Genomic DNA, 14,047 nt, shown 5'->3' with positions numbered 1-14,047 from the left:
CAAAGAGCCCGACGTGGGGCTCAGTCTCATGAACCTGAGATCATGATCTGAGCTGAAACGAAGATTCCGATGCTTAACTGACTGAGCCACCCAGGAGCCCCACCCTTTTTTGTTTTTAATTTAAAAAAATTGTTTTTTAAGTTTATTTATTTTGAGAGAGAGCGAGCGAGAGAGAGAGAGAGAGAGAGAGAGAGCAAGTGGGGTAGGAGCAGAGAGAAAGGGAGACAGAGAATCCCCAAGCAGGCTCCCATCCTCAGCACAGAGCCCTGTGCAGGGCTTGAACTCCAATAGTGAGATCATGACCTGAGCCGAAATCAAGAGTCCCACGCTTCACCGACTGAGCCACCCAGGCGCCCCGTGACCTCTCCACTCTTACTGGGACTCTGATGACCACCGCCGCCCCCTCCCCTCAGGCAGGGCTCCCTGAGGAGCAGAGTGGGAGGGGCAGGCTGGCCTAGGGGGCAGGTGCTCCCTTCCAGAGGACATTTGCACCCAGACCACACATGAGCTCTTGACACCTTTATTGAGATGATTCACAGGCCCGTGGGCACGGGGCTTGGCAGCCAAACTACCCACCACAGACAGACCTGGAGCCACGCACCCTGGTGAAGGAGCGCCCCCCCCATCCCCCATGATGCCCACGCAAAGCCGGGCACAGACCGACAGGGAGATCGAGTCCCCGGTCCCGGAGCCCCGAAGCTCCCGAGACCCACGCGCCCCGTCCCAGGACACCAGGCAGGCCCGACCCAGGTGGGAACCACCGGCCGGCTCAGCGTGGCACGCGTGGGGGCTCCAGATGCTTCTCCGAACCCCGCCGTTTCACATGAAGCGAGAGAGGAAACTGAAAAACACAAATGCACAGCGAGAAGACCAGAAAACCCGAGCCGCTGCACGCACGCGCTGTCGCTTTCCGACGACCCGACGGCAGAGCTCACACGCGCCTGTGGCGGCGGCGACTGGGGGTCCTGGGCGCGTCCCCCGCGTCCCCGGGGAAGTAGTCCTCCGTCCGGTACAGCGCGGGCAGCTCGAAGGGCAGGGGTGCCGGCGTGGACGACTTCTGGAACGACAGAAAGTGGGGTACCCCGTGAGCCATTCAGCGCACTTGTTCTGTGACCAGAGAGGTCCAGTTGTGGGACCGGATGCATCCTGCAGGGGACGTGGCCCGCGGGACAAAGACTCCGGGATGCTTGGGGGGCACTGCCCGTGAGAGCCAACGCTGGCCCCCACGGACACGGACAGGCAGGGCCAGGTTGTGACGGAGAGTGACCGAGAAAGCAGGTGTCCCTGGTGCGAGGCGGGGGTCCCTCCACACGTGTGTGCACAGGAGCTCGGTGCACCCCCCCCTTCCCACCCGCCCCAGCCCAGCCCAGCCCAGGGCCTGCTGCTGGGCGACTGGGGGGGCAGGCTGCGCATTCCTGCACCGGGTCCCCATCTGTGCCGCCTCAAGCTGGTGCCATATGAATGTGTTACTTTAAAAAAAAAAAAAAAAAAAAAAACCATTTTAAGAAGTGCTCGCTTATTTCTGGTGTGGATTTTTGTTGAGAAGGGAGGGGAGAAGAGATTTTCCGTGAAGCAGCCCTCCCCAAGCTCTGGTTGGTGAGACCCGTTCTCAGGGTGAAACCCCAGTTTCACCGAGGACCGGGTCAAACAGTGCTTCTCCAACGTGGCCGCACACCCCACGTGGCTGGAACCCCCTGGGAGAACTTCTGCCTGGGGGGCCCCCCACCCTGAGTCTGATGACACTGGTTTGGGGCGTGGCCTAGCACGGGGGTATTTCCAAGCCCCCCAGAGGACTCTCCTGCAGAGCCGGGGCTGATTCTATGACGAGGCCTCTGAGCCCTCAGGAGGAGGGGGGCCGGGCTCCGCTGGCAGACGGGCAGGCGCATGGGGCTCGGGGGCGCAGAGGGAGGAGCGGGGGTCCCTTTCACCACTCTCCCGGTTTCCCCCCACACCTCCCTGGACCGTCCGGTCTCCTGGACCCCAAGCTGAGACCCAGCTCGGGCGGGTCTGCAGGTGCAGGGGCGGGGGCAGCGGGTGGGGGGCTCTGGCTCCCCGCCAGCCACAGCTCTCCCAAAGCCCAACGCCCGCGTGTGCCCCGCACCACGCTGATGCACACTCAGCCTCCCCGCACACTTGTTCCCCACAGTGACGCCCTGACCGCCATCCCCATCGTGGAGGCGGGGAAACCAAGGATCAAGGGGGTCCCATGTCCTCCAGGCGTCCGCCGGACTCCACCACCACGTCCCGAGCACCAGCCAGGCCCCTTCTGCCCACATCCCAGGCTCACTGACGGGAGAGACAAAGGAACCCACGGAACACCACCGCCGCGTGATGGCTAATGGTGGGACGGCATGGGCGCCTGTAGAACCCAGAGGTGGCCCAACTCCTCCTGGGGGGTCGGGGAGGTTTCCAGAGGCTTGAAACTCCCTGCTTCCAGGATGGGGCCTCCAGGCTGAGACAAGAGCATGTCACACGCTGTGGCAGGAGGCGGGGGGCAGACCTGGGGACTCCAGGGGCTCAGTCCGGAATGGGGCCAGGTCAGGGTGTGGACAGCGATGAGGCTATAAACCAAGGCCAGACCACATGGGCTCTTGGAAGCCATGCCAAGAACTTCATCCCAAGAGACCAGGGAGCCATTTAAGTCACTAACCGGGAATGTGTGTGTGGAGTTCGGTATGTGTTTTAGAAAGAGCAGAAATGAGGGGAAAGAGGGGACCAGGGAGGGGGCTGTGGCCAGTGTCCCCTAAAGGTGAGCAGTCAGGCTTAGGGCGGAAGTGGACAGATTCTCATGTCGAAGCCCCAAAGCCCCGAACGTCCCCCCACACCGAACCCTCTTTCTCTGCAGAAGGAAACCATCAAAGTATTTCCAATAAGATGGAATGTGCTCGGGGTGTAAGGACTACCTCCCTCCCTGTGCCACCATACCTGGAAAATGCAGTTCACCTTGGCCAAGGGCCAGCCTCACAGAAGGGCAACAGAACATTCTGTCCGGCAGCCCCGCGTCGCCATTCTTGGCTCAGCCTACTTGGGGGTACTTGGGGCCCAGGACTATCCCCTGCCTCCTTTCTCTAGCTCCTTCCTGGGCCGTCCCCTGCCCCCCTGAATGGGAAGCAAGTCCTCGGGGATAGCTCTGTGACCAGAGCACAACTGGGAAACGAACCCCAAGATACGTCTCGCAGCCTGGGGGATGCAGTCTGGGGATAGCCCAGAGGCTTAGAATCTCTTCACCCCATTTCCTCTGAGCGCTGGCCATCGTAGTATCTAGAAAATGGGCGAACAATGACAGCTCAAACACCCGCTCCCTCACCTGACGCATGGGGGCCAAAGAGCATTTTGTGATCATGAAGAGAGAGGTCCCTTCTCCTGACCCCCTGGTCGCAGGCAAGGGAAGGGACCCGTGAGGGGTCACTGGCCGAGCCGGAGCCAGTGTCCTGACCCAGTCATGTGGCCTCATCCTGATCCCCTATTCTTTTTGAAATAGTCCTACCATTCAAGGGGGGGGGGGGTGTTTCTGAATGGGTAAAGCATCCCTGTGAGAGATGGGGCTTCTGTCTCCTCCTTCAAGGAGACAGACTTCCAAAAAAGGGAGAAAATCAATATAATTAAGACAGGATCAAGGAGAAGTCATCATAAGAGCCTCCCAGCAGCCCTGGACCAAACCCCTGCCAACATCTTGGAGCACGTGGGCAAGTGTGGGACGGTGACTCATAGCTGGTTGGAGAACTGAGCCTGAAGTCACAGGGACGGCCTATGATGAGCCCAGGGGGCCCCCTGTGGCTCAGGGCACAACTCTTGGAGAGTAGGGGGGGCATGGAACGGGCACGGGCCCTCTAATCTCCACCGCCCAGTCTCGATCTTCTTGCCGGTCACTTGTGCCCCTGCCCACCCTACGGCTCCAGTGGGGGCTGGGTGGAGGCCTGACCCACCCCAGCCGTGACTGGTGGAGGGCTGAGCCTGTGGCCGGCGGCCGGCAGCCTTGAGACCTTCACTGCTGAGACAGGGACGCTCTCCCTGCTTCCCGGCCCCCAAGTTCCAGAGTGGATGGCTGTGAGCCTGAGGGCCACCGCTGCCACCACAGCGCAGGACCTGCCTGGGATCGAAGCCAGCAGGGGAAGCAGAGCTGGGACAAGGTCCTGACGATATCATTCGGGCACCTGAATCCGTTACTGCCTGAGGCTACAGTTTCCCTGGGACATTTCCTGTCCATGGGCCGCGGAAGCCTCTTTTTTGCTTAAGCCAAGATGACCTGGGTTGTTGTCACTTGCAACCAGGTGTCCTGACACCAGGAACCCCCAGGGGAGCCAGTGGCTTGAATCAGCAGGTAAGGGCTGGAGTGTGAGGCTGAAGCCAGCCAGACGCCCCAGCTGCCGCCAGGAAGAAGAGACCACATCCTAGAGGCCAGGCCCCCAATCACAGGCATGTCAGGACGCCACAGAAGCCCAGCCCCTCACACCCATTTCCCCCCGGATTCCCTGCAAAACTGGGGTCATCCCCATGTCCCAGAAGTGGCAGGAGCCAGGGGACCAGGGAGCTGGAGTCCAACCAGGCCTGTCTAGTTCTAAGCCCAGCCTTTGCCCATCATCAGACAGGACCCAAGTCTTTGGGGACAGAGCAGCAAACCCAAACCCTTGAGAATCTCAGTCCTCGGAGGGGACCTCAGAGACCTCCACCTCCCACCCCTCCCTCTACAGCTGGTAATAAGATTCCCCTCCGGGGGCTTCCAGGTGAGCAAAGAGGAGTGTCCACCTCCTGGCTCCCCAGCTCCCAGCCCGCTGGCAGGAATGTTCCACCAGCCTGGGATCGGTTGGGAGATGCGGAAATCTGACACTGCAGCTCCAAGACTCTGCCCCGCCCCCTCTGAGTCTCCCTCCCTGGTCCCCCCCCCCCCCCCAACCCCCACTGCCCCCAGCGGGAGCTCAGAGCTCCAGCCTGCTGGCTTAAGGCGCTGGGCCTGGCCTGCTCTCCCCAGTCTACCCACATTCCAGAATCCTCACTTCCACCCTGGACACCAGAGTTCTCAAACCTGGAGCCCACACACCAGACGGATATGCGCTTGGTCTGCTTCATGATTTAAAAAAAAAAAAAAAAAGGAATTAATTGCAAACATGTAACAAATCAGGAGATTTCTCATGAAAACCAGACTGCCAGCTTCTCTCGGAAAATCAGATGATCTGGCAGCACTGGGCCCACAGTTCCTCGTGGCTCTGGGTGGCTGAGCTGAGGAACAGGGGGTACACTCTCCCGGGGCCCCAGATCGCTCGTGGCCACTTCACCATTTCTATATCCTGCTGCTTCCGGCAGAAACCCCAAAGATGGCCACCCTGGAAAGCTTCTTTTCTGACAAGCCCCCCCCCCCACCCCCCCTGCCAAATGGCTGCTGCAGCACTGGGTTCAGGGCAGATCACTGTCTTCTAAAGCTAAGCTCACCCACCCCAGGGCCTTAGCTCGTCCTCTACCACCAGCCCACTTGTTTCCAGAAATCCCCACAGCCCCTTGGAAGTCCTGGCCCGCCTTGTATCTCCCTCTTGGGAAGCCCTAAATGCACATTCCTAATCCTGGCCTGCTTTCTGTTCAGGCCAGGGTCTGCAAACTTGTTCTGTGAAGGGCCAGACAGAAAATACTTTAGGCTTTGCAAGCCACATGGTCGCTATGGCAACTACTCAACTCTGCCCTTGTAGCACAACAGCAGCCACAGATAATATGTAAACTAACAGCATGGTTGCGTGCCAATAAAACTTTATTTACAAAAATGGAGGCAGGCCAGATTTGGACCCCCAGTCATGGTTTGCCCCTGAATCAATAGATCAGGACAACAAATCCTTCCCTGTGGCTCCCATTCAATGGGCACTGAGTCACCACACGGCCTGTAGGACTCAGGGGCAGGCCCACCTTGCCGACTGTCCCAGAACTCTGTGCTATTTGGTTGGCTGTTCTTGGGCCATCACTGCAGCTCCAGCCTGTCCTACCCCACCCAGCATCCCCGCACCCCTACCCCCCACCCCACCAGAAGCAGCAGGCCACATGGCATCCCCACTCAGGGGCTGGGTTCTGAGGAACACAGGGTCAGCCCCAGAGCCTGGTCAACCCCTGGGGGGCTGAGGCCCCAGGTTGACCTTGCACAGGAGCTCAGGTGCCCAGAGGCCCACACTCCTCCCCCCAGGTCACCAGGCCCTCCCAGCTTGAGGGCCTTGGGAGAGGTACCTCCCACTGAGAAAACAATCATGACACCTACTGTGCCCAGGCTACACTCATTGTCTGTGACCCTCACAGCCTCTTTAAGTAGGGCTTTCTCCTTTTGAGCCTCCCTTTCCTCTCTGTAAAATGGGGATAATGCTATCGATTTCACGGAGTCCTGTTTGGAGCACAGCAGTGATGCTGGAGGTGCTGCAGCCACCTTGGGACCATGAGGATAAGAGACACATGCTAAGGATAGCAGACCAGCAGCCAGGAAAAGCCTGGGTCCCCAGGAGCCTCCCTGAGAAGCGCCATCGGCTCCACTGGCCACTCAGGGCTTCTTGTCACATGAAGACCACTTGTCATGTGTTTTGTGTCACAAAACACAAACCCTATTTGGTTAAACCACTTTGGTCAGGCTTCCGAACGCAGCCTGACACAGGCTGCCTTATTCTCATCATCACCCCCTTTGACAGTGAGTCACTCAAGGCCAAGCAGATAGTTAAATGGGTGGAAACAAGACTCAACCCAAGTTGTTCAGACAATGAAATACAGTGATCTCAAAAAAGAAAAAAAAAAAAGTGAAAACTGCTAGACGTAAAGACAAACAGAGGAGAGATACGAATCTCAAACTAATTCCAAATGACATCAAAGATTTCCCATTGGCTTCTGCATGTACTGCCCCCCTCCGGGAGCTTGGGCTTAGCTGGCCCTCCCCTTGATGGGGCTGCACTCAGCCATTTGCTTTCAAAGAGCAGAATATGAAAAGGAGGAAAAATAACTGCTCAGGAAAAACCTGGCAAACACCACTCAGTCCGGGGGTCAAGGTCAACACCGTCAGCGATACATCTTGTGGACAGCTTGTGCCCTGGATGTGATGCGAAGTCACCTCACCTCTGTGGTCTTCCTCCCCAAACCCGTAAGCCCAATCAAACCACAAGAAAAACATCAGATCAGCCCTAACAGAGGGATATTGTGCAAAATACTTAACCCATATTCCTCAAAACTGTCCAGGTCATCAAAAACAAGGAAAGTCGGAGAAGGTGTCATAGACCAGAGGCAGCTGAGGAGGCAAGGTGACTAAATAGAGTACGGTTTGTGTCTTGGATGCCATCCTGGGACAGAAAAGGACACCAGGGAAAAACTAGCAGAGTCTGAATAAACCGTGCAGCTTAGTTATTAGCAAGCAATCCATTGACGTCGGTCTCCTGACTGTGACTGCACCACAATAAAATAAGATATTAACAACGAGGGAAACCGGGTGAGGGGTACATGGGAACTCTCTGTGTTATCACAGAAACCTGTCACTAATTCTAAAATTATAGGGGCGCCTGGGTGGCGCAGTCGGTTAAGCGTCCGACTTCAGCCAGGTCACAATCTCGCGGTCTGGGAGTTCGAGCCCCGCGTCGGGCTCTGGGCTGATGGCTCAGAGCCTGGAGCCTGTTTCCGATTCTGTGTCTCCCTCTCTCTCTGCCCCTCCCCCGTTCATGCTCTGTCTCTCTCTGTCCCAAAAATAAATAAACGTTGAAAAAAAATTAAAAAAAAAAAATAAAATTATAGAATGTATTTGGGGGCTGGGGGGGGAAGCAACGGACAGAAGAAACAGCCCTATCTGCACAGACCAAGCCCCCGGCCTCTCCACAACCACAGCGACCTGGTGTTGAGCACTTTCTGGGCACCCAGGCCATGATGGGCCCTATGGATTCACAGCCTATCTGTTCTCGCAGCTGCCGACAGAGGCAGGTATCCCTAATTCCATTTTGCAGAAGAGGAAACTGAGGGCCAGAGAGGTACTTGCCCAAATATTCAGCTGGGAACTGGCAGAGACAGATTTGAATCCAGGACCCCCCCAGCCCCGGTACGGAGCCAGGACAACAGAAAGTCCCCGGACTGAGTGGGGCTGGGGGGTGAGCTCTGAGTGCAGGACTCAGGAGGTCCCTTTATCACCTGCTTCCCAACCTTAGCAACCTCAGGAACCGCCCCCACGCCCCCGACTTCAACGTACTTGGAGATCGCAAACTGGTGGCCTTTGCTTAGCATCTGGCCCGCAGACACGGCCAGTTTGGCTCGTGCGAATTTGAAAACGAGTTAGCTGCCAACAGGGAAGAGCTGGGATGTTTCAAATAAATACTGAGTTCCTATTTCTCTTGAAGGGAGCGATCTGGCCACTCTGAGCGCGCATTCCTGTGGGGTGCCGTGAGCTGGCCCCTGCAGACAGGGCATGTGCTGTCCGGTTCACCACCGCCCCCACCCGGCCTGACTCACTGGTCCGCAGGACCTGCCGAGCCCTGGGGGGCATCTGAGCCGGCAGTGGCTCCAAGCTCACGGCACATCACTGAGACACAGGGCTGTCGAGGACCTGGATGGAGAAGGTGTCGCTTCCAGTCCCTTGCTCTGGGCCCCACGGGCTGGGGACCGCCAGCGGCCGCTGCCCTTCCCACCGTCTCCCTGGGAGCTCGCGGAAGCCCATGAGGCCGGCACTGCGACGGTGCCCGTCCTGTGGAGCAAAGAGCAGGCTTGGAGAGAAGGTAGGTCACACATCCAGGGTCACACAGACGGTGAAAGGCCAAGCTGGGAATCAGAGCGGGCTCTCCTGGGCTGTGGGCACTGCCCCCTGCCACAGCCAGCCCACAGGACCGTCCCCCTTGGTCCCAGCCTCCCTCCTCCGTCCTGGCCTGGGGCCTTCTGTACGTCAGGCCACGCCTGGCTACTCTGCCTGCAATGTTCCGTGTTTGCTCCAGGGCCCCCAGTCTTCCAGAAGGCTCTGACAGCTGTGAGCAGAGCTCCACCCACTTCTCTGCAAGCAGCCCCTGCGTGTCCAATCCCGTCTGCAGCACTGGACTGGCCAGGCTCACAATGCCTGCAAGACGGCAGAGCCCTCCCACCCAGCTGGGCCACCAGCCCCAACCCCTGCCAGCCCAGTGACCCAGAGCAGCCGGTGGCAGGAGGGGGCTGCTGAGGCTCTGATGGCAGAGGAACAGGGCTGGAGGCTCCCGCGGCGCGCAGCCCCCGCCCAGAAGGCCCTCGCAGGAGGGACCAGCTGGTGAAATCTCGCTATAGGTGATGCTGACCCTGGGCAGCGGCTCTAGAAGGTTCGTGGCTCCCCTGTGGATTCTGCTTTTAGCTGGAGGAAAAGCGTTAACATGGAAACTAGCAGAGGAGGAGCCCCTAGACGTTCTGCCAAGATACTGGCTCCTAAATCCAAACTCACACACACTCTGGGAGGGGAGACAGGACAGCCGGCGGGAGGAGTCATGTCACGGCCTCCTCCAGAACTAGACCGAATGGGGCAGGAGGCGGGGGTGCCCAGCCCCTGACCCAGAGTCTGATCTCTCTCTCCCCATGGCCAGGGCTCCGCTGTTGCCTGCTTGGCCCCTCCTCCCTCCGGCCGCTCCACCCTCGGAGCCCCTCTTCCTGGAGCCCCGGCTCCCCCTCCACTTCACGGTTTGCATCAGAGTCGTCCTGTTTCGACACCGAGTCACTTGGCCTTCGCCGCTCATCATCACACAGCCACTGACAGAACTGTCCGATGACCATCTACTTACACACGTGTTGTTAACTGAGCACTGCTCCGCGTGGGTGTCAGAAGGCCCTTGCACGGAGGAGGAAACTGAGGCTTTCAGTGGTCGCGAGACTCACTGTGGGGCCCACCCACTGCCCAGACTGGACGCCCACATCCCACGGGTCCTCAATCCCTTCTGCTAATTCCTCCCAAACCCCTCTCCCCATCACCACTGGTGTCCTGTCTGTGCCACCTCTCAGGGGCCGCTCTGGCCCTTAACCCATTCTCCGCACAGCAGCCTGAGGGATTGTCTTAAGAAACAAATCCGATCCGGGGAGCCTGGGTGGTTCAGTCGGTTAAGCATCTGACCCTCAGTTTTGGCTCAGGTCATGATCTCACGGTTCCTGAAATCGAGACCCACGTCGGGCTCCGTGCTGCTTGGGATTCTCCCTCTCTCCCTGCCCCTCCCCAGCTTGTGCCCTCTCTCTCTCTCAAAATAAACAAATAAAAATTAAAAAATAAAGAATACATTAAAAAAAAAAAAGAAACTTGATCCTCCAGTAAGTACCTTGTGATGGTGAGAATAACATGAGACTCTTCACCGCTGTCTTCAGGCCCTGCCACTAAGGTCACCAATGGGCCCAACCCAGACCCACAGGTGCATCCCGCTTGGCCTCCACTGTGCTGTCTCTTGCTCCTTTGGTCTGGTTGTGTTCCCAACTTTTTGAGTGAAATGCCTCTTCTCTTTAAAAGATGGATTTCAAGCTTCTTGTTTAAAAAAATGGAAAGCTAGGGGCTCCTGGGTGGCTCAGTCAGTTGAGCATCCGACTTCGGCTCAGGTCGTGATCTCAAGGTCCGTGAGTTTGAGCCCCGCGTCGGGCTCTCTGCTGACAGCTTGGAGCCTGGAGCCTGCTTCGGATTCTGTGTCCCAATTTCTGCCCCTCCCCCACTCACATTCTGTGTCTCCCTCTCCTTCTGCCCCTCCCCTGCTCACATGCATGCACACTCTCTCAAAAATAAATGAACATTAAAAATGTTTAAATAAATAAATAAATAAATAAATAAATAAATAAATAAATAAAATAAAATAAAATAAAATAAAATAAAGCACATCCATGGCAGCATATGCAAAGCACTGAGGGAACAGCACAGAGAAGAGCTACTAAATAATAATATCAACATCACCAGTCATAATAACAGCCACTGACCCTTACGTTATCTGAATTACTGCTCACGACAATCCTGTGCAGAGGCTGTAACTATAAATCCCGCTACACAGATGTGGAAACTGAGACTCAGCAGGCTTAGGACCTCACTCAAGGCGTGACACTTGTAGGGGACAGACAGGGCCCGGCTCGGGGGCATGCCATCCACATAGACACACAGGCCCGCACTTGCTCTGATGCTCTATCGCTGGCCTGAAATTCTTAATAAGCTTTGACAAGAGGGCCTGCAGATGTTGTAAGATCTCTGGGCTCCCAGGGTCGGTTGTCTCCATGCCTCAGAAAGGTCACTCATGGAAGATATTTGCAGAGGACATATCAGATAAAGGGTTAGTATCCAAAATCTCTAAAGAACTTCTCAAACTCGACACCCAAAAAACAAACAATCCAGTGAAGAAATGGGAAAAAGACATGAATAGAAGCTTCTCCAAAGAAGACATCCAGATGGCCAACTGACACATGAAAAAATGCTCAGTATCACTCATCATCAGGGAAAGACAAATCAAAACCACCATGAGATCCCACCTGACACCTGTCAGAATGGCTAACATGAACAACTCAGGCAACAACAGATGTTGGTGAGGATGCGGAGAAAGAGGATCTCTTTTGCACTGTTGGTGGGAATGCACACTGGTGCAGCCGCTCTGGAAAACAGTATGGAGGTTCCTCAAAAAATTGAAAATGGAACTACCTACAACTCAGCAGTTGCACTACTAGGTATTTATCCAAGGGATACAGGTGTGCTGTTTTGAAGGGGCACGTGCACCCCCATGTTTATGGCAGCACATCAACAGTAGCCAAAGTATGGAAAGAGCCCAAATGTCCATCGATGGATGAATGGAGAAAGAAGATGTGGTCTATATATACAATGGAGTATTACTCGGCAATCAAAGGGAATGAAATCTTGCCGTTTGCAACTACGTGGATGGAACTGGAGGATATTAGGCTAAGTGAAATTAGTCAGAGAAAGACAAATATATGACTTCACTCACATGTGGAATTTAAGATACGAAATAGATGAAAATAAGGGAAGGGAAGCAAAAGAAAAACAAGGAGGGGGACAAACATAAGAGACTCTTAAAACAGAGAACAAACTGAGGGTTGCTGGAGGGGGCTGTGGGTGGGGGGATGGGCTAAATGGGGTAGGGGCACTAAGAAGGGCGCTTGTTGGGGTGAGCACTGGGTGTTATATGTAGGGGAGAAAACACTGGAATCTACTCCTGATATCATTATTGCCCTAGATGTTAACTAACTTGGATATAAATAGATAAATAAATCAATGTTAAAAAAAAAAGTCACTAGTGGATGGCTTCGTGGGCAGCGTGAGGCCAGCACTCCTGGCTGAGAGGACATCGTGGGGCAAAGGGCACAGCAGGAGCAATGGTGGATCTGAGGGGGACATCAGCGAATGGATTTGTCTGGAGCCAAGACTGACCCACTCCTGGCACAGAGCAAGGAAGGGAAGATCCTTCCCCAGCCCAGAGCATCAAAGCAGCTTCCTATTCCCAGGGGTCTGCTCAGCTTAGCAACCTCCTCGTCAAACAGATTCTCCACCGACCCACAGGAGGCACGGTTGTGTCCAGATTCCAGCCACTGGCGGGTGGTCCGCCTCCAGATGAGTGTCCGTGGCCCGAACCAACAGCTGGCTCAGGTTCCCCAGCTGGCTACTGTCATGTGGGAGCTATACATTTCTCACTCTGATGCCGGTTAGCAGTAGAATCCTTGGAGGTTCCATTGCCTGGCCTTGAAGGTGGTTGGCTCCACAAAAGAATGTTGAAAATAGCACCGGTTAGAGCTCTGGGGAGCAGAAAGCAAACACAGCCTCAATTGACCATTTTGTCAGGGTCCCCAGTGTGGGCAGCTGTTCTCCATCAGATACACAAGCCGTTTGGACGTGTCCAGAACCAGCAGGTGCCAAGAAGCCGCCTACATGCCTGCCCCCCACCCCTGCCCGGGCTGGAGAAAGACTCCCCAGGGCTGAGCAGTCGCCTCCCGACAGCTGAAGGAATCTGCTTCAGAGGCAAGGCCCAGACTGTCACCTGTGCCCATTCCCAGACATCCAGGCAGCCTTGGGAGTCTCCTCTCAATCCACCCTTTCCTCAGACGCAGGTGCTCTCAGAGCTCTGGTCTGGGCCCGCCAACCCCTCCAGCGGGCGGCCCGGGCTGCGGCCACCACACGGATGTCACCCTGTCACTTGCCCTGGGAAGCCCTTTTACGGGAGCTCGCCTCCCGCGCCGTCCTGGTCTGATTAAGACATTTTATCCACTGGGCCCCCTGAGGGTGGCAATGGATGATCTCCAAGGTCTGGAAAAATAATACTTGAGAGTGAGAAAAAGAAGAAAAGCTCGAGATGAAGACAGCAGGGATGGGACAGAGCAGGAGGTAACGAGAGACGGGGTCAGAGACGCAGACAAAGGGAAAGACACAAGAGGGGCGGACACACACAAATGGGAGAGAGCAAGAGAAAATGTGGGAACGAGATGGGGAAGGGGGCTGAGAAAAAGCAGAACTAGATGAAAAGGAGGAGGGGAATGTGTGGTGAACGGGGAGAGAGGGAGAACAGAGATAGAGAATGAAGACGGACAGAGTGAGGGAGTAAGACAGAAAAGGACAGGGAAGCACGGGGGCCAAAAGAAAAGGGAGGCATGCCCCGAAAGGCGGTGGCAGGGGTGGGGACACTTTGGGGACAAGGACCCGGAGGGGAGGGGATGGTGACAGGAGTGCACGAGCTGTTCCGTGCATTCAGGACCTCTCCGAACCCAAGCCAGGCTGCTGCACCAGATACACAAGAAACGCCCCCTCCGGGCCCCCACCTGCCAGCCCCATCCCTTTGTCAAAGAAATCATATTCTTCCCAAAGGACGGAGGCCATCTCGGGAGTCAGGTCAGTCTTTGTTGAAGGGACTCTATCTCACCTTAGGGGCAGCGCTTTGCCCTTTTCCCATTTTATTCAGGACCCCTGGAAACCCTGGTCTAAACCCTCAACGGGGGCCCAGCCCTCTGGCTGCAAACAGAGAAAGGGGAGGAAGGGGGAGATGGTGAGTGAACCGCTTCTTCGACGCCCACCGCAGACACCCAGCCCCGAGGCAGCCTCACCCCAGCTGCAGGGACATCATCTGTCTCCCTGGGCTGGCCACATCCCTGCACC

The 14,047-nt window shown here is 56.3% G+C and overlaps 1 protein-coding gene across 2 annotated transcripts in view; it reads right to left on the bottom strand.

The window, feature by feature from the left end:
* Positions 1-504: 504 nt before the first annotated feature.
* BCAS4 (breast carcinoma amplified sequence 4) overlaps positions 505-14,047 on the bottom strand; it is a 61,750-nt gene continuing 48,207 nt past the window's right edge. The window contains exon 5 of one of the 2 annotated variants that reach the window (XM_025932141.2): positions 505-1,057. In XM_025932141.2, coding sequence (XP_025787926.2) covers positions 932-1,057 — 126 coding nt within the window. In that variant the 3' untranslated portion in view covers positions 505-931. The remainder of the gene's footprint in view (positions 1,058-14,047) is intronic. The other variant, XM_086702481.1, reaches the window with a different exon arrangement.

This window comes from Puma concolor, chromosome A3, assembly GCF_028749965.1.
Source record: "Puma concolor isolate L17-30 chromosome A3, mPumCon1.1.hap2, whole genome shotgun sequence".
In the NCBI taxonomy this organism is placed as follows: Eukaryota; Metazoa; Chordata; class Mammalia; order Carnivora; family Felidae; genus Puma; species Puma concolor.
Note: the sequence above shows the minus strand (reverse complement) of the source record. Positions and strands in the feature narration are given on the sequence as shown.